The 25,068-nt window shown below is 34.2% G+C and overlaps 1 protein-coding gene across 2 annotated transcripts in view; it reads left to right on the forward strand.

The window, feature by feature from the left end:
• The first annotated feature begins 4,116 nt into the window (after positions 1-4,116).
• Positions 4,117-25,068, forward strand: part of Ptp36E (protein tyrosine phosphatase 36E) — a 77,333-nt gene continuing 56,381 nt past the window's right edge. For both annotated transcript variants that reach the window (XM_085197801.1, XM_085197802.1), the window contains exon 1: positions 4,117-4,444. In XM_085197801.1, coding sequence (XP_085053927.1) covers positions 4,249-4,444 — 196 coding nt within the window. In that variant the 5' untranslated portion in view covers positions 4,117-4,248. The remainder of the gene's footprint in view (positions 4,445-25,068) is intronic.

The following is a 25,068-nucleotide window of genomic DNA, read 5'->3' on the forward strand; positions in this document are numbered from 1 at the left end:
CCACTGCAGCTCAATGACTCGAGCAAATTGAGTTAAAGGTGAACTCGGCACTAAAATGCATTGACCTACTTGTGAATCTGGATGCGGGTCGCGCTTATAACATATATTATGTTTATATATATATTAATATTTCTTAATTAAAACTCTATTGGATTAGTGATTTTGGTTGCTTCTAGAGGTAGCTGCTTCAAATCTTGCTAGGATTATATTTTATAGGTAATAAAAATCTTAGTGGTAACTCTAGGACACTCCGTGCACATTGAAACACTTTCGTTCCCAACTTTCCGCCGAATTCTGGAGGCATTGCGTTAAGTGGCGTAACTCAACGCTGCTTCGTTACCAGAGCAAGAAAATGAAAATATTATATATTTATTCTTACTACTATAAAAATGATCGAAGGACTCACTTATTAAAAGATATAAATGATTCATATAATTTATTCCTCCTACCTATGTCTTCTCCTACCCATTATTTTCCTAACTGCAGGCCTTCCCTTATTGATCTTATTTCTGTCTCTAGTCCCACTTTCGTCACTTCTTATGGCCAAATGTCCGCTCCTTTTTCCTTTCATGACCTAATCTATCTTTCCTATAAACTACGCCCACCTAGAGTTAAAGGCAAAATCCATTTTCAGCGCAATTTTAGGCATATGGACGTTGAACGCCTAAAGGATGATTTGAGGAACATCAACTGGTCTCCCATATTGTCCTCAAACAACATTGACTTTATGGTGGAATCATTAACTAATGAACTGATTAATATTTATAACATCTATGCCCCTGTAAGACCGGTTCGAATGAAGCATGCGCCTGCCCCCTGGTTAACACAAGTTATTAGGAACGCTATGACCAAACGTGATAGGGCCAAGGCTAAAAACAAAAAATGTCCATCGCAAGAAAACCTAAGTGCGTATAAGAAGTTGAGAAACATCTGCAACAGGCTGTGTAGGGATGCCAAACGTCGTTACATCCATAAAACTATTCAGAATCTTTGTCAAGCACAAGTTTGGAGATTCTTGGAGTCGTTTGGTGTGGGCAAAAACATTGATACTCATCAACTCTCAGTAAATCTTCAGACTCTCAATAAATTTTTTGCAACTCCACCAGTTAATATAAATCCCCAGTTAAAATCTAAAACACTTGCTTTTTTGTCTAATATTGTCCCACCTGACTCAGTTTCCTTTTCTTTCAAAGCTGTAACAGAAGATGATGTCAAGAAGTATGTTCACTCTATTTCCTCTAAAGCCTTCGGATGTGACAATCTCAGTCTTGAGATGATTCTTCCCGTGTTGGAGAGCATTGCACCAGTGATCACCCACATTTTTAACTTTTCACTGTCTCGCAATGTCTTTCCTTCACAGTGGAAGAGTGCTTTTGTCATCCCTCTTCCTAAAATCTCTAACGCTTCCAATGTCACTGATTACCGTCCTATATCTATCCTTCCTGTTCTTTCTAAAGTTCTTGAATCCTTAGTCAACAACCAACTTTACTCTTTCCTCTCATCCAACAATCTTTTATGTCCTTTTCAGTCCGGCTTCCGCCCTTCTCACAGCACAGTGGGAGCACTGCTGAACATTACGGAGGACATTCGGTGTGCCATGGACAATACCAAACTCACTGTCATGGTTCTGCTGGATTTCAGCAGTGCTTTCAACTCTGTTGACCTCGATATACTTCTTGGCACTCTTCGGGCAGTCAATGTTTCCTTCGAAGCTGTAAGCTGGTTTCGTTCTTACCTCTTCGGACGCCGGCAATGTATAAAAGCAAACGACACCACGTCGTCATGGCTTGAACTCACTGCCGGCGTTCCACAAGGCGGCGTTCTTTCCCCACTTCTTTTCTCTATTTTTATTAACAATATCTCTGGAGTCATTACTTCTCCCTTCCATCTGTATGCGGATGATTTGCAACTTTATCGTCACTGTAGCTTAAATGATCTGCCTGCAGCTATTGATGGTTTAAATAGCGATTTGTCTGCTATACAAACTTGGGCTGATTCTTTCGGCTTATTAATCAATCCAAAAAAATCCCAGGCAATTGTGATAGGTAGTAGCAGACTCAGATCTAAAATCAACTGGTATCGCGTCCCTGCGATTCAATACTCGGGAGTTACGATTCCTTTTTGCGAAAATGTTAGAAATTTAGGCCTTATAATGGATTCTAACCTCACCTGGGCACCCCATATTAATTCTATCAGCAAGCGCATGCATTTCTCTTATCATACTCTTAGGCGTCTCCAATACTTCCTTCCTCACAAAACCAAAATTATGCTAGCGCAATGTCTTCTGCTTCCAATACTCGACTATGCCGATGTTTGCTATTTGGATGTGACCGAGGAGCTACTTAACAAATTAGAGCGTCTTCAAAATCTGGCCATACGCTTTGTTTACGGCTTGCGTAAGTATGACCATGTCTCCCATTTTCGAGCTCAGCTTAATTGGCTCCCAATTCGCCTTCGCCGTGATATGCACATCCTTATATTCCTTTTTAAAATCCTGAATTACATGAATTATCCTGTTTACCTGCGCTCCCGCTTTAATCTGCTTCCCTGTCCCTCACGCTCGAGGCGTTCGTATGTCATTCCGATGTTGGACGTACCGAAGAGCAATACCAAATTCCTTCAAAAATCCTTTACTGTATATGCCGCATCCCTTTGGAACCAACTTCCCAATCCTATTCAGAAAAGCCATTCCCTAAATTCATTTAAATCCCAACTTAAAAAACATTTGCTCAATAGTGAAAGTAATTTGACATAGCTTTAATCAGTGTTTCTAGTATATATTATATATTTGTATATATGTATGTATGGGTATATATCATGTATGTATTATATATGTATGTATATGTATATATAGTCGATTTAACAGTATATATAATTATATATTTATAACTTGTGTAGGTATATATATATATATATACGTGTAGCATGTATTATGTTTATAATGTGTTAGTTAATATATATATTTTTCTGATATTTTAATTTTTTTTCTGTGTTGCACTGTGTTTTTATTCCGCTGTTTGGCACTCATCCACTTCCATAGGTTGGCTGGAAGAGATTTCTTTCAGAAATAAGTCCGCCATTGTAAACATAACTTTTTAACTGTTTTCTTACTATTTATACATGTGCAATAAAGAATATATATATATATATAAAGAAATGTAGTATAAAGAAAATTTATCTAGAAAACGTATAGAAAAGTTCTCGCTTCTTTACGTATTAAATTGCCTCTGCCTAGAATCCCTTAGAATCAAGTGTTAAGATTCTTAACACCAGGTTCTAAGAAGCTCTTCTTAACTTAAGAAACTCGCGTGCGCTTCTTGGATACTGTCCAAGAAGTAGAAATTAGAATGAACAGAAGAATATTAAAACTTTTAAGACATTGCAGGACACTTACAAAAAATGATAAAATAAATAAGATTTTTATTATATATCCCATACTGATATCACTTTAATTAAGACATCAAATGTTGTAGATTCACCTACAAGTCCTTTGGGATGGTGGTTCTGTAGTAGTCAGTATTCATTTACTTATTACCTACTATATATTTTAGTATTCAGAATGACATCTGGGACTACAATTACTTTTACTTTAATTAATGACATTAAATAAGAAATGGTTAAATTTTTAGGTACTAGAAAAATAAATGTGAATGTATTTTCTTAAACCAAAGGCTTCGCCCGCTTAAAGTTATTGTTATATTATGACCAAATTATACAAAATCTTTATACAAATTGTAGCCTATGTGATATTTTGGAGTACTCGTATAATATTACCGTTCGTTCAGTAGTTTTTGCGTGAAAGAAGAACAAGTATACACTCCGTTCCCCATTTTCTGCCGAATTAAATACGTAGTATAAATATGACATTTATTTAGTAGTTATAGACTTTATTTATCTATAAATTATTTTAAACTTTTACGTAGGTACATAGAACCAAATGAGATTCGAATCGGCAACCATCTCAAGCAATTCGACGAGCCGCACGTTCAAATCCTATTTATGGTTTACCAACTTTTTTAAAATATCTTTTCCTTTTGTTCCAGGTGACAACAATAACAAGATGATCGCTTTATGATATAAATTATAGTGAAGTTAAACGTTAAGTGTGAAGTTTTTTATATTATTTATACATATTTATACAAAAAAAATTGACTTAGCTAAATATAAATAAAATTAATAAATAGTGTAAAATAGTGGTCAAATAATAAAATGTGCTGTTAGTTCCTTAGTTATTTACACACAATTAAAATGTCTTCGAGAACCGGTCAGCGTGGGACATCAGTGGCGACGAGTCAGAGGAAACACAGGTCCAGGTCGACACCTCGGTATGACCTGGAAAAGAAACCAAAGAAAAAAGATCTAAAGACAACAGGAACTACCAGCTTAGTGTCCATTCCTAATAGTATTAAGCTGACTATGCTGAACAGCGGGCTTATATCTTTTGGTGAGTTTTTTTTTATTTTTTATTTATAGGCTTAAGTAATTTAGGAGTAAATAATTGAATGAAAATAAAAAATACTGAATTATAATCATCACTGTACTTGCTCTAAAAAATTGGTCAAGTACGTAAAACGTAGTAGGTAAATTTTCGGGTTAATGCACTAATTTTGTATAAAATAAACTACAATTATAAGTTTCTTATTATATTTATCTGTAATATAAATATAATTTTCCACTTTTCGGATGTGTTCCGTTATATCTACTGTAAAATTTTACTTCTTGAAAATTTTATAATTGTAATTCTACATAGCAAACCTGAAGAAATCTAGCTTCTTAGATTTCTTCTGTGCTCCAAGGGGCCGTAGATTCGAATATTTGATATTAATTTCATATCTAGAGATAAACGGTCTTGACAGACGGATGACTAAATGATCCTAAAAAACGTGTAACTATAAGAGCAACGGTTAATATTTTATTTCGGTAACAGGCCAAAGCGTGACATTGAAGTCTCCGTTCTTCTCTCGTTCCTTCCTTCATATCGAAATCTGGCAAAAAAGAGGAACGCAGTGGTCTTAACACTAAGTTAGGGCCCTACCCTGCTACATGCAGGATACAAAGTGAAACTGAAAAAAATATAATTTATATTTTATATTTCAATGAAAAACGACCAGATTGCAAATAAATAAATATGATGATGATAAACAAAATATGTCAATTAACGGCTATGAACGTAATTTAATTATTTCACCGGACATAACGTAATTAATATACTAATAATGTACTTTAACAGTTTATATGAATAATATTCTCAACGTGATTTTCCAAAAATATTGAAATAATTTAAATAAATAATCATTTATTTATTAATTAATTATTCAAATTGTTAAATATGGAGAATATTTATGTTACCTTCACATTTTATCCCACATTATGTTATGTTTTTTTTATGTTAAAAGATGAATAGAAATACTGCCGCGGAACTCAACACTGCATTTAATTTTATCAGACATATGCAAATATTTTTTTTTAGTTTCACGCTTCACGCTGTATCCCGCACACAGCAAGCTAGGCAGAGGGAACCTTTTATTAAGACACTCCGTCCCCCGCTTTCTGTCGAATTTTGGAGGCATTGCGTGTTGAGTGGCGGAACACAACACCGCGCTGTGCCTTGACATCAGAGCGAAGAAATGGAAATATAAACGTAAATATATATTTCACTTCCTCGAGTGGGAATCGAATCCACAACCGTCCCGTTACAGTCACACCCTTGTGCCGCTGTGCCACGCGAAATATTAAAAGTAGAGAAGGGAAATATTAAGACATTTCCCTTCCCTGGGAATAGAATATCTTAACATTAGGTTCACAGGTTCCCTCTTCGTACCTACTATGTGCGGGATACAGAATAAAGCTAAAAAATACAATACAAATAATATATATTTTAATTCTAAAGCAGTACTTACTCCCTTGAGCTACATCGCACTTATACAAATTGGCTTGAATAATTTAAATATGTAGTACAGAAAATCTAGCGGTAGATGTTTTGAACTATTTAATTTTAAATTTTTGGTACTAAGTTTTAGGATTCGCTTTGTTGTCCGTCTGTCAAGAAAATTTTTCTCTAGAAGTGATGTATCTTAAATTTCCGTGGACCTACAATGATGAAATTTGGCCAGAAGTAAAAACTTGCAGTATTAATAAAGAAAGAAAACTATTGAATTATCTTCATTTCTTGCATTGGCATTAAAATGGAGAACGGAGTGCCTTGACTGTATGTTCTCTTTGCTTCTGTACTATTAAAATAAGTTATAAGTAAAAAAACATATATAAATAATAACGGGATATATGTAATACATATATTTTTCGTAGTTACAAATCCACAAATGATTTATTTACATATACTATATTATACTAAAACTTGTACGTGCTAAAAGATGTTTGAATACATCCCGTATACTACTGGAGTTCGTTTAAAAATAGCCGCGATCCGGATCTAGCGCGAATTTTCCACTCAAATACATCGCCTCTATATTCCATATTATATTTTAGTACGGGAATGTAAAAACAGTGATTTATTTGATCAGATTAGTGTTATTTTCTCTCGCATTTTTATTTATGGGGAACAGAGTATCTTAACACTAGGTTTACTTCTGAAGCCTAGTGTTAAGATATTTCGTTTCTGCAGAATTATAGAGCTTAACGCTGTGCATCAGAGTAACCGTCGCGTTCAGTCACACCATATGCCTCTATGCCAAGATGGCCTCAGGATTAGTGTTTGACTATAATATTTGTTTAGAGTTTGAATTCATTAATTCTTTTTTACGTTGACTTTATGAATATAGGAAGTAGTAGTTTCGGAGTAATGAATTGTTTTCATATCCCCGCTTTTAGAGAGAAGACAAAGCACGGCGTTGAGTTCTACCACTCTACATGTAAAGTCTCAAAAACTGAGAGATAAGTCTCAAAAACTGAAAGGTCTTTAGGGTATCTCTGCCTAACCTGCTATGTGCAAAAACGAAAGTAAAATTTTCTTTAATTAACGCTTTAAACTCAAGAGTGATACAAACATCAATGAGAAATCTAATTTCTTTAGTATTCTTTATGTTTTGACATTACTCTTTAATAAATATTTTAGAAGCTACAGGAGAATAGATGAACATACATACATATATACCGGTCAAAACTAAAACTCTCCTTTTTGCTTCGCCGCAATCGGGTAAAAAATGCTTCAACGCTACTTTCTCTCCTTTCTATGAATAAAACAAATAGTGAAAACGGTGGACTTACCACCCTAATCCACATCCGCTTAGATCTGTCATACCCTTGTCAGTTTATATACTGGATATACTGAATTTAGCATACAGCTACTTAAGATTGGAGATGTAATTGTATACAAATATATAAAACCAGTCTAATGGGAGTTGGGGTCGCCCACCAAGCCTTTTATACCAATTTCTGGACTATAAGTAAAAGTTGACAAACTTAATTTTGCGGGCATATGTATTCATTTTATATGAAATGAACTACAAACATAAGTTTGTATTTTTTTTCTATGAAATACCTATAAATTTTCACTTTTTCGATGTTTTCTTTTATTTCTATTGTAATTTCTCACTCCGTGTCAGATTTGTTTACTACACGTCCACGGGAAAGACCCTATTGATTTTGATTATAAAATGGATTCCATACTAAATACAGTAATAACAATGGATAAACGCTCGTGTCTTTTAATTGCGTTGACTTAGAAGCTTCTGTGCTCCAAGGGTTTGTGGATTAAAATATTTGACATTAATTTTACTTTGATACCTCTACGCGATCTTGGCAGATAGACAAATGGACAAAAAGGTGATCCTAGAAGCCTAAAAGAGTTTTATTTATACCTCTTGAGGTACGAAACCCTAATTTATATATATTATATCTATTTTATACGCATTTCAATAATATTATGCAGGCTTAGTAAAAACATATATAATTGCATGTTGGGAATCAAGTGGGATTTCTATACAAAACTAAAATTTATGATAAAACAGAATAATAGATTTACATGGAGCATTTACATAATGGTGTTGCAGCAATTGTTATTATAAGAATATACATAGATTATCTAAAATATTGTTTTTGCTGATTTACTATCAATTTTCATTTTCTAGCTCTGGTAGCCTTAAAACTACCCATAAAAAATTAAACAAGTTTCATTTGTGTTTTTTTGGGGTTTTTATTTATTCACTACTAGGTTTTGCTAGCTATTACTATTACTTTTTTATTTTTTCTTATATTTTACATTACTTAGAAAATGAATGAAATACCGAATTGACTTTTAATTCCTTCAAATTTGACGCTTGCTCAGCATTTCGTTCAGTAGTTTTAACAAATATACAGAGTGCTAACTGAAAGGAATAAAGGAAGTAGGTCAGGTTAGCCATGTCACGTCAAACACGTCGAAGTAGACTCTGCTAGCTAGACTGTTTTTAAAAAATACAAGGGAACTTTAATTCTTTTAATAAAAACTTCTCAAAATCACTTCCTTCTATAAATTATAGGTATTTCTCAATACTTGTATGTAATATGTAGTGTTAGAACCCTCCGTTCCCATTCTGAAAGAAAGAAATTCTGAAGATATTGTGTGTTGAGTGATTGTGCCGAATTTTTTCGAGGCATTGCGTGTTGAGCAGCGAAGTTCAACGGCGCGCTCTGCCTGGTTAAAAAGCGAGAAAATAAAAATATTTGATATTACATTTCTTCGAGTGGGAATCGAACCTAATCAATCTGTCGCATTTACCGGCTTACGCTTGCACCTCCTACGCTACTAGCTACTAGCCTCAAAATATTGTATAGTAGAAATTTATTAGCATTTAAGATGCTTCCTAGTCTTGATTATGATAGAAGATCCAAAGTCTTTTAATAAACATCGTTCGCTACAAGCAACTGTACCGATACTAGAATTCTTCTTTCCATCCCCCGTAGGGGCCGAATCCTTAGGGATTAGTTTGTGAAAACAGAGTAGTGGAAATGGGGAAGGCTGAGCTGTATGCAGCCCGGGCTGACAGCCCTGCCGAGTGAGGCCCCTGGTCACCCAGAGGAACATGAAAATGACCAGCGGCCAAAGCTGCAGCTCAGGAGTCAGGATATAGCGTTAGATATATGTAAATTCAGTTTATATTCTTACTCATCTACAGCTACCTTCGTTCTTCACGAGACTCCAACCAATATTTTATGTAAATTAATAATTTAAATAAAAGAAGTTATAAAAATTAAAGCACGATTTAACTATATACAATGTGGGCACATGTGTAAAAACAAACATTTGAGCCAAGTATTTTTTTATAATACTGTTGTTTATCGCATTCATATTGGCAAGTCTGCGGCTAAATAGACATAGGAAAGAACGTGAGTGCTGCTATTGGCAAAAATTTCATATAAATATTAAAACATGTATCTGGCAACACTTTTTGCTTAAAGAATAAATTTCGTAATTTAATTATTTTTTTTTCATAATTTAAAAGAAATACTAACAATACTTCATTAAAAAGGCCATAATGGCAGCAGCACTGTATCTGACGACGGTTGTGGGTTCAGTTCCTGCTTGGTCAACTTATTTTCATTTCCTCTCTCTGGTCTCTACCCATCCTCCTCTATGCGAGATGCAGCCTTAATTAAGCTATAAAAATTTAGAAATCTTTAACCAAATATTTAATTATATATTATTATACAATATTTAATTATATTCTATCTGTGGTCACCAACTTTTCTGTGACGTCACACTGCCCTGACAAATATCGTCGCATAGGTGCCCCTATATGCTATTTATAGGAGATTTTTTCAGGATCTCGCAATAAAAAAGAACGCTATGTTGAATAGTACCTGAAGTACGGCAACATTATATTAAAATTTCATAATTTTCTAGTCCAACTTCAAAATGCCGTAGCTTTCTCGTTTATTTTAGTTAAAAGAGTTTTCCAATTTCCTTTAACTTATTCTTTTATAAATAGAAAAACAAGTAAAGTTTGTTATTTGCTGTTTCAAACAAATATCTTGATTGGTTATAGTGGCTTGGAGTGGGTGATAAAAATATTTCATAAAGAATGGATTCCAGTCGTTCTATAGAATATTAATATATTATTTTTACTTTATTATTTTTGACCTACCAACAAAATGAAAATAAAAACTAATTGTCCGTAAAGTCGGTTTACGGTGTATATACGAAGATGCAGTTAATTGAATATTATAATGTTTCTAATAAATTAACATATATTTACACTCGTTAATTAAATATTTTTTACTCAATTCAAGCACATACATAAAGATTAATTACAAATGTTTTTTTTTTTACATGAAAATTATTTACACTTTTATATGAAAATGCTAAAAGAACGACAAATTTAAGTTTGTAATCTTTGTTTCTATGAAAAACCTATCAATTTTCACTTTTAGAATTTTTGTCTGTATTTGTACAATTAATTTTCATTTCGAGCAGGCAGACAGGAACGAAAGTGATCTTATAAGTGTTCCGTTTGTGCCTTTCGAGGGACGGTACCCTAAAAATAAATTTATTCGATAATTATGACTAAAAACACTTTTGAGTTTAAACCATACGTACAAAATTGTATGCAAAATAATTTAGAAAATTTATTTAAGTATTTTTACTAATATTAAGAAAATTAAAGATAATACGAAAATACCAGCGGAAGAGAACACACGTGAACGATTTATCAAACACGAGAAGACTGAAGCCTGTCGCAGGTTTAACAATATAAACCCGAGAGATTGATGGAATAACCAAATCTAGGTCAGCTCTAGAATTGTGGATGTGGAGCTCACGAAGTTATTTCATATATTAAATAATAGTAATAACATATTATTATATGTACGAGTATATAGTAGTATGTCAAGTAAATGCTTTTCGATAATTATGATTATTTTTAGTATTAAAATATAGACTGATTTTTATTTTTATTTTTGAAGTGCAATAAATTAATGCAAAAGTAATAATAGTAGTTTATTTTCTATGGTAAGGCAAAGTGCGGCGTTAAGTTCCGCTACTCAAATCAAGTTGCGAATTCAATTAGATTCTCTTTATGCTATCTGCTATATACGAAGTATGAAGAAAGAAAAGTCAGCCTAGCTGACATAACTATGTAGAGTTTAACGCTGTCAAGTATAAATATTAAAAAAAAAATATTTTAGCAGTTATTAGTGTATTTTGTATTTAGATACCCTCTTATAACGAAACCGATAACAAAATTTTAATATTAAATAATTGAATTTTTCATTATGTAGTACATCATCCTGTACGTCATAGAGAGCTGTTTTCTAATACCTTCGAGGCTTATAAAATTTTAGCTGCAAAATTATAAGTTCATTTTGCTATAGTATGTTTGTATATCATACTATATATTATAATATTAAAAACGTATATTTTTAGAGAATTTAGAAAACACTTTTAAAAATCGGAAACACAACATAAAGTCTAAGGATGCAGAGGGAACCTAGTGTTGAGTGGTGGCACTCAACGCCTGGTTTTTGCTCAGGTGCCAGAGCGAAGAAATAAAAATGTTAACAAAAAATAAAATAATTCACCCCATCATTCCTTTCCCTCGAGTGTGGATTGAAGCCACAAGATTCTCTAGTATATGCATATATAAAATAGTTAACCTTACCAAGCCGTATTTGATTAATAATAATAGTTGTTTTTTTTGCTATTTAATATATGACTATTCTAGGAGGAGCCTAGTAAGAAAATATAATATTAGTTTCCTATACATATAAAATATTTTACCATCATAAAAAATAAAAAAAGGGCAAAAGAGTGAAGTAAGATTCATTCCTGTGACATGAGCAAGCATTTTCTACGTACCAATAAAAGAAATTGGATGTGTTAGTGTAGATATTTATTTTTATCACCCATTCATATAATTATATGAAGAGAAAAAAAACACTTCCATTCACGATGAATCAGAGATCGTCGATCTGCCAGATGTTTTTGTGGCGACACCATTTCTGTGAATGATTATTTTTATCTTTATCTTTGTTTAATTTTGTTCTTGACATACATACTTATTATATGTTGTTTTTTTTAAGCTTTATGCTTTATTCCAGTAGGCAGAACTTGGGAGTGTTAGGACACTCCTTGTGCCTTATTGAAACACTGTTTTCTCACGGTTTCTCACTCTCCGTTGAATTTTTTATGAGTAAAAAAATATTAATATTTTTTTTAAGTTCTTCGCGTCTTAAATATAAGTAAGGTAAAACCGCAATTTGCCTACGAATACGAACAAACACCCATTGTGCTTAATGAGATGTTTTGACCTTTGAAATTTTCTTATTTTTTTATCTCGCCAAAAATAAATATTATAAAAATCAGATGTCACTTTTTTTCTAAATGCATTGCAAGAAGGCTCTCTATCGCATACTATATTGATATGTGGATAGTGGTTCTGGTTGTGAATTATTTCCCCAAACGAAAAATAATCTATTATTACCCCGCTCTGGACGATAAACACGGCGTTAGGATCCGCCAAAACAGCTCAAAATGGGGAACGAGGTGTCTTAACTTTTGGTTCCCTTTGCCTACCGTACAATATAAGTAAGTATATCATTTCTATTATACTCGTTCTTAAATCTTCTTGTATTGTGAAAAAAGAGTTTATTTTTAAACTAGTAGGTACAGTCCGCATAAAATATTTGCAGAGCTCGAACTCGTACGCTTAAAATGACAACAACGAAATGTCAAACGAATGACAGCCTGTCATTGACACAACGTCTCTAAATATTACATTTATAATATGTTTTTGCTAGTATTTCATAAGTATTTAGGCTTCAGTATGTAATACTCATTTAATTTTTCCACTAATTACAGTTTTATTATTTGTTTGCGAAGCCGTCCTGGCGTAGTGGCACAAGCGGGTGACTATAACACGGCGGCTATGGGTTCGATTCCCACTCGGAGGAATGAATTATTATTTATTCAGCTTCACGCTGTACCCCGCACACAGCAGGGTAGGTAAAGGGAACCTAGTGTCTTTCTCCACTTTCTTTGGAATTCTGGAGGCATTGCGTGTTGAGTGGCAGAACTTAACGCCGCGCTTTGCCTCGACACCAGAGCGAAGAAATGGAAATATAAACGTAAATAAATAATCCAATAAAATAACCTGCAAAACAATCGATATATAAAACGTTCTGAAGAAATAGTTGTTGTTTAGAAAAATATTTAAATCTTAAGTTTCAAAAACGAAACTCCTCGTTCAAAGCAGAGGAAATATGAGAGTTGCATGTTTTACCATTGTAATGTCCCCAAGGAGCCCGCGACTGGAACTGGAAAAGAAATCGTGACGATACAAATTCACAGATAAGCAAACGTTTTAAGAAAGTTTTTTACCATTTTTGTTGGATATTATGTTTTTTTTTCGTAGTATCACGCTTATCCCGCACACAGAAGGGTAAGCAGAGGGAATAAAGCGTTAAGACGGTTCGTTTCCCGTTTTCCGCTGAATTCTGGAAGCATTGGGTGTTGAGTTGTGGAACTCAACGCCGCGCTTTCCCTCAATTTGAGGCAAAACACACAATATGTTTACAGTCACACGCATGTGCCTCTAAAACACGACTGGCCTTAGTTATAAGTAACTTTAATTTTCCCTCAAAGACACCCATCATCAACTTCAAACGAAAGCATATAAGTGGGGTAGAACAGTTGTTATCTTCATAATAAAAGTTTTCCTTTGAAAGATATTGGTATAAGAATATAGGCTTTTCCCTAGTAACGAAGTCACGTCCTGAATAATATAAGAACAGTGCATTGATTGTGTATGTATACAGGGATTCGTAAGAGCATACGTGCGGGTTAAGTTCTTTCATATTTCTCTTAGAAACGTTTTTTTTCTCGCTTTATTCAATTTAGATAGGTATTTTTTTAGAGGCCGTTATGGCGCAGCGGTAAAAGGGTGCCACTGTAACGCGACGGTTGTGGGTTCGATTCCCACTCGAGGAAATAAAACATTTATTTACGTTTATATTTTCATTTCTTCGCTCTAGTGTCAAGGCAAAGCGCGGCGTTGAGCTCTACCACTCAACACGCAATGCGTGCATGCGTGTTGAGTCGCATGCGTGCTCCATAATTCGGCAGAAAGTGGGGAACGAAGTGTCTTAACACTAGGTTCCCTCTGCCTACCCTGCTGTGTGCGGGATACAGCGTGAAGCAGATTTATTATTTTTAAATATTCAGGTCTTGAATCCCTTAAAGTACAGAAAAATTCGAGCTTTTAATTCAACATAATTAAATTACATGAACGTCGTTCGATCGTTTTTGCTGTATTTTGTATTAAATTTGCCCTACAATCAAAACCTATAAGCTACTTTCTTAAGAGACTTACCAACTTTTAAAAGTTATACTTCCCGTTGATCTACAATCCTGAAATCGGTAAGGAACCCTCGGTGTTCGAATTTGGCTTGCACTTAATCAGTTTTCTGTATAGAAAAACAAACAAGGTATTTTTACGGTTGTCAATTTACGCACTCGAATTATATGCAAAGCGGATCATATGATAATTTTAACAGGTTTAGATATACATATGTAACTTGCCGTATAGAATATTAATTAGGGCTACTGAAAACAAAAATGTTCAATGAAAACTGTCGACTTTAGAAAGCTTGAAATGAATTTTGGATCATATTATTATGTCACTCTATTGAGGTAGTCGTGGTGCAGAGGCACGAGGTTGTGGATTCGATTCCTACTCGAGGGAATGAATTATTTATTCATTAATATTTTGCTCTGGCACCAAGGCAAAACCCCAACGCTCAGTTCCACAACTCAACACGTAATGCTTCTTATAACGTTTACAAGAAAAATAACGAGCAACGTTATTACTCAAGTCTTTTTCAGAGTTAAACACTGTAAATCGTCATTGATCAATAACCCAGTGTAGGTAGGTAGGTAGGTTCAGTATGATTCCATGCAATAAAATTTGAAGCGTTTGAAGTTTGGCCCCAACGTTAACTATTTTCCATGCCATTGGCTTATACAAATTTTCCGTTATTCAGTTAATAAAATTTGTATTTAGGTCAGTATTAGCATGACAAGTAGAATTTCAATTGAATATTCTCTACATGAGAGATATCAAATGTTTGTTTATTTGCCTTAGGTTGTTTGTACTAAAATCCTGCACATGGTAGGATATGTACCCCTCGAGTGGGGATCGAACCCACCACCAGTCGATTTTACAATCACTACAGACTAGCCTCTATAAAAATTAATTAATTCCCCAAATTAGAATTGAACCCATAACCATTGCGATTACCCTCTATTATTAGACCTCTCCAAAGAACACACACCTAAAATTCAACAGCTAAATTTTCATACAATTTTTATTTTTACCGACAACGTTTTGTTAGAAACATAAATGTATGAATAAACGTCATCGTTGAGCGGTGAATGATCGTGTGGATGTGACGCGGCACTCCATTCCTTGCCAAATACAAATATGGTAGAGTTGGGTGTTCAGATATAGATATTTCAAGTTATATATAATTACTAGTGGTCCCGAACGCGGCTACGCCCGCTTGAACTATACGAATATTTACTAAATATATTTATGAAATTATTTTCAGTTTTCAATAGAGAGATGCGTTAAGCAAGCTCATTTTGGGTGACGTATTCTAACAACAAACTTTGCAAATCGTTGCTTAGCAACGGTCGCATAGCGACAGTTGTTGTTAATATGGCGGAATAAATTGCATGTCAAATTAATAAGTATTTTAATATATTGATATATATCGAAAATATTACAAATATGAGCAGAAAAATATCCTATGTTCATCCCGAGACCCTCAAGTATCTCTATATGAGTATTTTCTCGTAATTAAATTAGCGGTTTGGCCCTGATTGCGTAAAAGACAGACAGACAGACAGACAGACAGACAGACAGACAGACAGACAGACAGACAGGCAGAGTTACTTTCGAATTTATAATATAGGTATGGATATATTTTTAGTATTTGAAAATTGAACATTTTATTCTGTGAGGCTTTTACTTTTTACAGATATGTTGTAACCTACTTTTCCAAATTAATGCAAAAACAACTTTCAATTTGCCGTCGAGGTCTCTTCATCCAAACTTTAAAAAAAAATAACAAACATAGTTTTAATGACCTTTGAGCAATACTCATACTTTATAATAAAAACACTCACAATATAATAACGACGATGGATTATTAAATTTAAAAAAAAATCAGCTTCACGCTGTGGAACTTGTGGGGAACGGAATGTCACTCCGTCCTTCAGTTTTCGCCGAATTCTGGAGACATTGCATGTTGAGTGGCGGAATTCTACGCCGCGATTTCCCTCGACACCAGAGCGAAAAAATGAAAATGTAAATGCCCTCGATTATTAAATACTTGGTTGTAATAAAGTTAGTGAGCCGAGGAACATGGAATGAAAGACAGATAACGTTGACCTACTCTCCCAAGAGGTCACTTTAGACGACCTTTCTAATGACCTTCCTACAGCCACACAAATGTATGAATCCTTGAAGCTAACAAATGTGAACCAGATCTTTGGATCATCAACTTAGAATCATCGGAAGTTATAAGAGCTGGCTGGTAGAATCATTTTAATTATATTTTTTTTGTATTTTTCTTCTTTTGTTTTAACTATTTTATGATAAAAAATTGTAGTTTGATTATTAAAATTAAAGTGTGTCAACACTATAAGACAAAATTAGGACACATACAATCGAGAATATTGATTTAATGGAATATTGATAAGTTTTAAGTGGGTAACAGAGTGTATTAACACTAGGTTCCCTCTGCCTACCCTGCTGTGTGCGGGATACAGCGTGAAGCAGATTTTTATTTCTATGCATTGCAATGGCGATTTGTGTATATTTATTTCTTTATTATTTATCAAGCTATTGCCTAAATTACTTGCAAGAAGAGAAAAATAAATGTAATATTTTCTGCTACGAAGTTTAAATTATTATAGAGTTGCAAGTTTGTATTTATAGGATACCTAAAGAAGAAGATTTCTTTTGGAAGTGTAATTTGTATCAAATGATCAATAATAAATGTAAAATATTTAAAAAATCCTTTAAATATAATATTTACATTTCTAAGTTACAAAATTTAAGCTAAAAATAAAAATGATGGTAATCAAGGACCTCTTGTCTCGTCTTTGAAATTAAAGATGAATGAGATATTTTCAAAAATAGCTATCAATTAACCCGAGGCAGGTTAATTAGTATTCATTTGTGATCTTTCTTTGTTTTAGTAATTGTTTCCTCAAGTCGCCATTTATAGGGACGCTTGTAATTATGTGAAACTCCCTGTAATAATAGAAAAGTACAATGTTTTAGAATTTCTTTTTCCCATTATTTTTTATGTTCATTAAGTCGTTTTACATTTGCTGAGTTTAAACATTGACATGGACATTTGTATTCTATAGAAACAATATTTATATACTATATATATTGCCAACCAGGCCAGGCCAGGGGGTGCAGGGGCACAAGCGTGACGGTTTGTAGGTTCCATCCCCACACGATAAAATAGATTATTATTTATTAGTATTTCTATTCTATTCTTCTTCGCTTTTGCACCAAAGCAATTCCTCCACTCAATACACAATGCCTCGAAAAGTTCAGCGGAAAAAGGGGAACGGAGTGCCTTAACACTATGTTCCCTCTATCTACCTTGGCGTGGTGGGCGGGATACAGGGAGAAGCTTTTCACACCTAATTCACAAAAAGCTAAACGATATCTTTTAATATCTATGTAGATATATCTACATGTAAATAATAATATAACAACATCAATTATTATTTCTCGACAACGCCATATTTTATATAATTCTTTCAGGATTTCCGTAATAAAGAGAATATGAGACTGTCGTATTCAATATAATAAAGATTACATCCCCAATATACTGTAGAGTCCGACATGCAATTATCACTCATTATACGTTGTATTATAGATCATTTTTCTATAAAGTAATGTAAGAATCCACCTGTTGCTAAGCAACATATTATGATCAGTGCGCATGCGTGAATCTCCTGAAAAACTGCTCAATTTCTTCAGACCTTCTGAATACACATATACAAGAACTATGTATTTCTTTTGTATTTATGATAATAATAATAATACACTTTTTTATGTACCCCTAAAATACGACAAAACAGAAGTGTTACACTAGTATTTAATCTTTTCATTTCTGTGCTCTGGTACCGAGGCAAAACGCGGGGTTGAGATCCGCGACACAACTGGCAATGCCGCTAGCATTCGGTAGTGCAACCTGCTGTATGCGGGAAGTGTGAAGCTGATTTTTTAAATTATATATTAAAGTATTAAACTTTAATATTTAATTAAAAATAATAAAAACGATATATAGGAAACGATATATAGGAAACTTCTCTATTCCTTTGCTTTTGAAACGTGAATTGAAATAATACTATTGATTCTAAAGTTTACAACTGAGACTTCCTTTGAGTATCTAGTAGTCTATGCTTACTTAGCCACGAGCTTCCAAAGGTTGAATGTTTATAGTGCCTACATAAATTGTGAACAATCCTATTTGAATTTTGAATTAAAATATATTTATACAAATACTAGCGGCCCGCCCGGGGCTTCGCCCGCGTGAACTACGTTATTATTCATTTCTGTCTCCATGAGTACCTATGTCCTATAAGTGACGTCCATGCAAAATTTGAGACTCCTAGCAGTTGTAGTAACGAAGTTTCATACAAACTTTCAACCCCAAAAACAACCCCTTAGAAGTCGAATATTGCAAATTCCCGTCTTAGCAAGCACCTACATCCTTTAAGTAACTCCTATGCAAAAATTGAGATTCCTAGCACTTGTAGTTTCTGAGATTTCGTGATGAGTGAGTGACCTTTCGATTTTATATATATAGAGATAAATATTTATACAATTTCAATTGCATATAAAGAAATAATAACAAAATCTCTGTAGGTACCTATAATACCTAGAATTTACAAGAACAGTCAAATAATCTTTTTTTTTTTTTTTTTTTAATCTAATTAAAGGGCTTTGTCGCTTATGCGAATATGTCGCCCTGGTAAGTTTAACTTAAATAAAATATAATTTAAATACATACATAAATATATCTTAAGTTAAGCGGGATATTGCCAACTCATAAAGTATATTGGCTTCATCTGAAAGAGGTGAAGCCAAAACAGCATTACAAAAACCTATTTCTTGAAATCTGCAGCTTATTTTTGTCCTAAGCGCTTCGTTCTGGACACATTCCATCAATATGTGGTAGACATCATCAACTGAATTAGAATTGCAAAAGTCGCAACTAGCTGTCGTTGACTTGCCCATTAAATACAAAAATTTATTGCCTGGAATGTGTCCAGAACGAAGTCTAAGCGCTGCAATTATCTTTTTCCTACATAAAGTTTCATTGTTTATCCATGGTGATGTTAAAGGGTGTGGTTGGATCGTTTTATACCAGATACCTTTTTCCAAGGATCTTTTATCGAAATATTCTGCCCAGAACGTATAACAAATTTGTTTTATTTTGGCAATAAAATTAGTGTAAAAAGGAGAACTGATAATAGGAATCCCATCAGATATTGCTTGCTTGGCTAATAAATCAGCAATGTCATTGCCCTCCAGACCTATATGAGACGGTATCCACTGCAAAACTACATTCCTTCCCAAAGATCACAATCTCAAGACATTGTCCAATATAGTATAGGCTATCGGAGTTCCTCGAAATGTCGAGGTACACCGAGCCAAATGTTGGAGCGAACTTTTAGAGTCTGTCAATATCACTGTACTAATATGATCAGTCGATTCTATGTATGACAGAGCTTCTGCTATAGCGATTAGCTCAGCATCCATTATACACATATTGGGGTCTATCTGAAATTTTACAGCTATCTTTTGTTCATAGTCATAAAAGGACGCCCCCAATCCCTCCTTATCCTTAGAGCCATCTGTATATATCTTTTTATAATGACTGTATTGGGATGTGATAAAATTAGAAAAATTTTTTTTTAACAGTACGCAATCAAATCGTCTTTTAGGTCCTGTCATGAAATTAACGTCATATTTAACAAAAGATTGAATATCTATATTACTCACCCAAGTATTCAATGAAAACATACCTAAATTTTTTGATGTATTAATTTTGAAATCTTTTAAACAATTATGAACCAAAATTAATGCGGGTGTCTTTTTATTGTGCCAATATCTAGAAGTATTGAATAATGAAGCAAGTTTAGAAATTATATTTAGGCCTCCACTATTGGTCTGACGAGCAAATAATCTTATTCCACTCTATTTATTTTTTAATAAATTTGAAGTGACAAGACAAAGAAATGTACCTACTTCTTTTATACGATGTTTAGTTAAGCTTACCTGAATTACAAAATAAAAGGCTCGTAATAATAACAAGAAAAAATAGTTAGCAAGTATAGTTACTTAGGCAAAGCGCGGGGTTGAGTACTGTCACTCAACACGCAATGCCTCTAGAATTCAGCAGAAAGTGAGGAACGGAGTATCTTAACACTAGGATTCCTCTGCCTGTCTTGCTGTGTATACATACAGCGTGAAGCTGAAGTTTAGTTAGAGAAACGTCATAGAGCATAGTAGATTCGATCGTCACTCAGGGGAATGAATTATTATTTATTAATATTTTTATGGCTTCGCTCTGGCAATATAAAAGAGTGAATTTGAGATCCGCCACTGAAAAAATCGTGGAAAAGCGTAAATTAGGGGACGATCTTAATACCAGGTTCCCTCCGCCTACCCTGTTACTTGAGGGAAGTAAAAAATACACCAAAATTACTGAAAATCCATTACAAATTAACTAATTCCTCGATATGCGTCAATCGAATCAATACAGCCACGCCCACGCGAATTCCAATGAGCTGGTATAAATAAACCATTCTTAAACGATAAAGCCAAACGAATTGTTTATTTAAGTAGCCAACGTATTTACGAGGGAAATGCATTCGAAGATTTATGGGACATCCCACCATGTGGTGGTTTAAAGGATAAAAAATATATGGCATTTGTTAAATGTCTGTCTGTTTGTGCAAAAATAATTTTAAATACATATAGGAATGTTTTTCTGTAAGCGGTAAAGATGGCCAGTCGTAGCGCAGGGGAACAGAACTGTAAAACCAACTGGTTGTGGGTTCGATCCCCACTCGAGTTGATCAAATATTTATTTAAATTTATAATTCTCTTTCTTTATTCTTAATAAAATTCTTCTTTCTATTTAATTTTATATCTTCATTTCTTCGTCTCTCTGGTATCGAAAACGTGGCGTTGAGTCCTGTCACTCAACACGCTATGCTTCAAGAATCAGGTGGAGAGTCAGAAGCGGAATATCTTAACACTGGGCTACCTCTGCCTACCCTGCTATAGCATATAAGGCTAGAATATAAGGCCTTTAATATCCTATTTAACAATATATAGCAAAATAACTTTAACTTATGAAGTTTCATAAGAGTGCAACACACTGAGAAGCAAACATTTCCCTTGGGCCATTCAAACTCATAATGACGTCTGACATTACCAACTTATAAACAACAAACTTATATAGTAACAATATTGTTGTAAATGTTCTACTTTTGTCTATTAGATTATAAACGAGACTGATATTTTTTTTATTTCCCGCTGTATCCCGCATATACCGTACGTAATGAACCTAGTGTTTAGACACTTCATTCTTCACTACCTGAATTCTGGAGGCATTAGGAGCCAAGTGGCGGAATTCAACGCCGCGTTTTGCCTCGTTACCAGAGAGTGGAACTGAAAATATAAAAAAATTCTCGAGTGGGGCTCGAACCCATAATCTGTCCCGTTTACTGTGGCACGCTCATATCTCTGCGCCACAACTGGCCCCAAACTTCTAACGTTCTCCTTAAAAAATTCTACACAAATTTAGCAAAAGAAAGAACGATTTTATTATAACCCTAATTTAATAGTATATAATATGATTATATAAATATGTCATGCCCATATAAGGACACGCTCGTATAAAAGAGAATAGACTGACGTCATCGACCTATGACGTCAAATATCCATTATCAGAGACCAAAGACAAACTCGCACTGTCGTCCAATTGTGTTTACTCGTCAAATACCATTCTGTGTACCAATCCAAAAGACGGTGGACTTTTAGTGTCACGCTTTGTCACGCACACACCAAGGTAGGCAGAGGAAATCTAGTGTTCGAATACTCCGTTTCCCACTTTTAGACTTATTCTGGAGGCATTGCGTGTTGATTGGCGGAACTAAACACCACGCCTCGATACCAGAGCGAAGAAAATGGAAATATTAAATATTTAATTTCCTCGAGTAGGAATCGAACCCAGAACCAGTCACGTTTACAATCACACTTTGTGGGGACAAAGTGAGTGGACTCAGCCATGACCGTCTTCTGTCTCTGAATCAAGAGTTCCGCCCAAAACAATTGAGTATTGGTGTACTATATTCCAAAGTTTATTAATTAACGTTCAAATTTACATATTAATAAAGATGTATTTGAAGTTCATTAATGGATGTATGGAATTGTAGGGAATATTATAATATTATTATTAATATTTACTGACGTAGAGGGTGCTGTCCCAAATTTCTTTGGGTTGATTGTATGAGGTCTCACGTCTTCGTCTTATCATGCTATTTTCATTGACCACATCAGGTATTTCAAATCTTTGATAATCTAAATCTATTGTTCTAAATATCCTGTTTCCTAAGCTTCCGCATCAGGTGTAGTGATTGACGTTGAGTTTAGGGTGTGACTGTAACGTGACGGTTGTGGCTTCGATCCCAACTCGAGGAAATAAAATATTTATTTACATTTATATTTTCATTTCTTTGCTGGAGTCGAGGCAAAGACCGGCGTAGAGTTCCGCCACTCAACCCCCAATGCCTCCAAATTTCGCCGGAAACTATAAAACGGAGTGTCTTAACACTAGGTTCTCTCTGCCTACCCTGCTATGTGCGGGATACAGCGTGAAGCTGATTTCATTCCAACATAGCAAGTAGTCAAGAACAACAAGAAAACTCCAATAAGGCGCAGAGGCACAAGAGTGTGACTGTAAAGCGACGTCAGTGATTCCGCTTCCCAATCGAGGGAATTACTATTTATTATTATTATAATTTACTCTACACGCAATGCCTCGTAAACTCGACGTAAAGTGAGAAACGGAGAACGGTGCCTTAACACTACTTATTTCCTAAACCCTACCTTTGCGTGTTACAGCGTGAAGCTATAAAAAAAACAAAAAAAAAAACACATAAACATTGTATTGAAACTATATCAATGTTCTATTGATTATACGCTCGCTAGCCGAGTGCCGTTGACGACCGGAGCGATCTCAGCGCTTTTCCAGCGTCAAGGACTTCCTACTTGACAGCTATTACATACGAGTAGATTTTATAAAACCATAAAATACTTTATATTTTGTATATTATGTGCTGGAATTGAATTTTGAGGCCGATCGTGGCGCAGGTGTGATTGTGACCGTGACAGGTCGTGGGTTCGATTCTCTTTCCTCGCTCTGGAAACAAGGCATAGCGGTAAAATTAGGTTCCCAGGATCCCTCTATAACAATGATCTGTCTATCAGTTTATTTTTATATTTTCTTAATGAACATAAAATAATATTTATTTTAGCTTTACGCTGTATCCCGCACACAACGTGTTAGGCAGAGGGAACCTACTGTTAAGACACTTCGTATCCCATTTTAAATCGAATTTTGAAGTCATTAAGTGTTGAGTGACGCAACACAACGCCGCGCCTCGACACCAGAGCGAAGAAGATATACATTTAAATAAATATTCCATTTCCTCGAGATCGAATCCACACACTTGGACCCTTGCCCCTGGCCTCATGAATATTCTAAAACGACACTTTTCACTTCACCATAGTTGATACTTAAAGCCCACTTGATAAAGATCCAACAAGACCCTGCTGTCATAGTGTGAAATCATAATTCACGGAAGCTGGGTGTTTATTGCGGGGGTTCTTCTTTGACCCTGGTCGGGTGAAGTATATGGGTGGTGGTTTAAGTGACCAAATGTATCTCTAGTATCTCCAAACCTTTGGAGATACTAAATTTTGTTAAAGTATGGGATAACGAGATGGAAAATAGTTGGTTGTTTTCTTGTTTTAGAATGTTGGAATGTATATTTGTAGTAAATAAAGATTTTTTAAATTTTTTTTAACTATATGGAGAAATATTATACAAAATGAAAACAAAGCTAAAATTCTTATATCATTTGTTTACGAAGATGATGATTTTTTTCTATGCTTCAAGGGATTAAAAACTTAAATAATTGATTAATGATCTTGACAGACAAATGGACGGACATAAACGTGATCCTATAAGGTAACTGTATTTGTGCCTGTATGTACCTTTTGTAGTAAGGAACCCTAAAAATTAGAATAAATGTAAAACTAACTACGTACAAATCATTTTCAAAAACGTACTAATTTTTCTCAACTGAATGAAATATTACCATTCTTAAAAACTTTAAATTACCCTTGACTAAAGTTTATTGCAAATTCCAAACCAAAGTAGTTTATAAAAGTCAAAGTTCTATTCTCGAGTCCTTCGTTAAAGATAATAGTCACCCACTTTATTCCCTTCTCCGTCTAATACGACTCTAAAGGCTATCTCGAAGAATACATAAAATCACAATTTCCGGAAACAGAGTATTTATTGCGGTTCGCTCATTTCGACTTTTCACGGTAAAAGAGGTCGTGATGGGCCTAACTTGAAAAAGATATATTTTAGTTATTTTTTATAGATCCACACTTTTTAATATATTTTTTAAGATTTTCTTGTTATGAGTGTATCAATACGAAATTATATAATAAATATAAGAGTATTGCAATTATTTTCTGTTTGATTCAGTTACTCAACACACCATATTATAATACAAGTAAGCAACAGAAAGTAAAAGATATAAAATAGATATAATGTTACTATTTAAGATTTATATTTTGTTATATCTTTTATTACGGCATTTTGAACGTGTCAGTTAGCTAATGTCACGTTGAATGGAGAATATACGAAGAAAAATATTCTTTATTATCAGCTTCATAATGTACCCTGCATATTGCCTACCCTGGCAGAGGTGGGGACCTATTGTTATGACACTCC

This window comes from Heliconius melpomene, chromosome 14, assembly GCF_056956725.1.
Source record: "Heliconius melpomene rosina isolate 202511_hmr_F chromosome 14, ASM5695672v1, whole genome shotgun sequence".
Lineage (NCBI taxonomy): Eukaryota > Metazoa > Arthropoda > Insecta > Lepidoptera > Nymphalidae > Heliconius > Heliconius melpomene.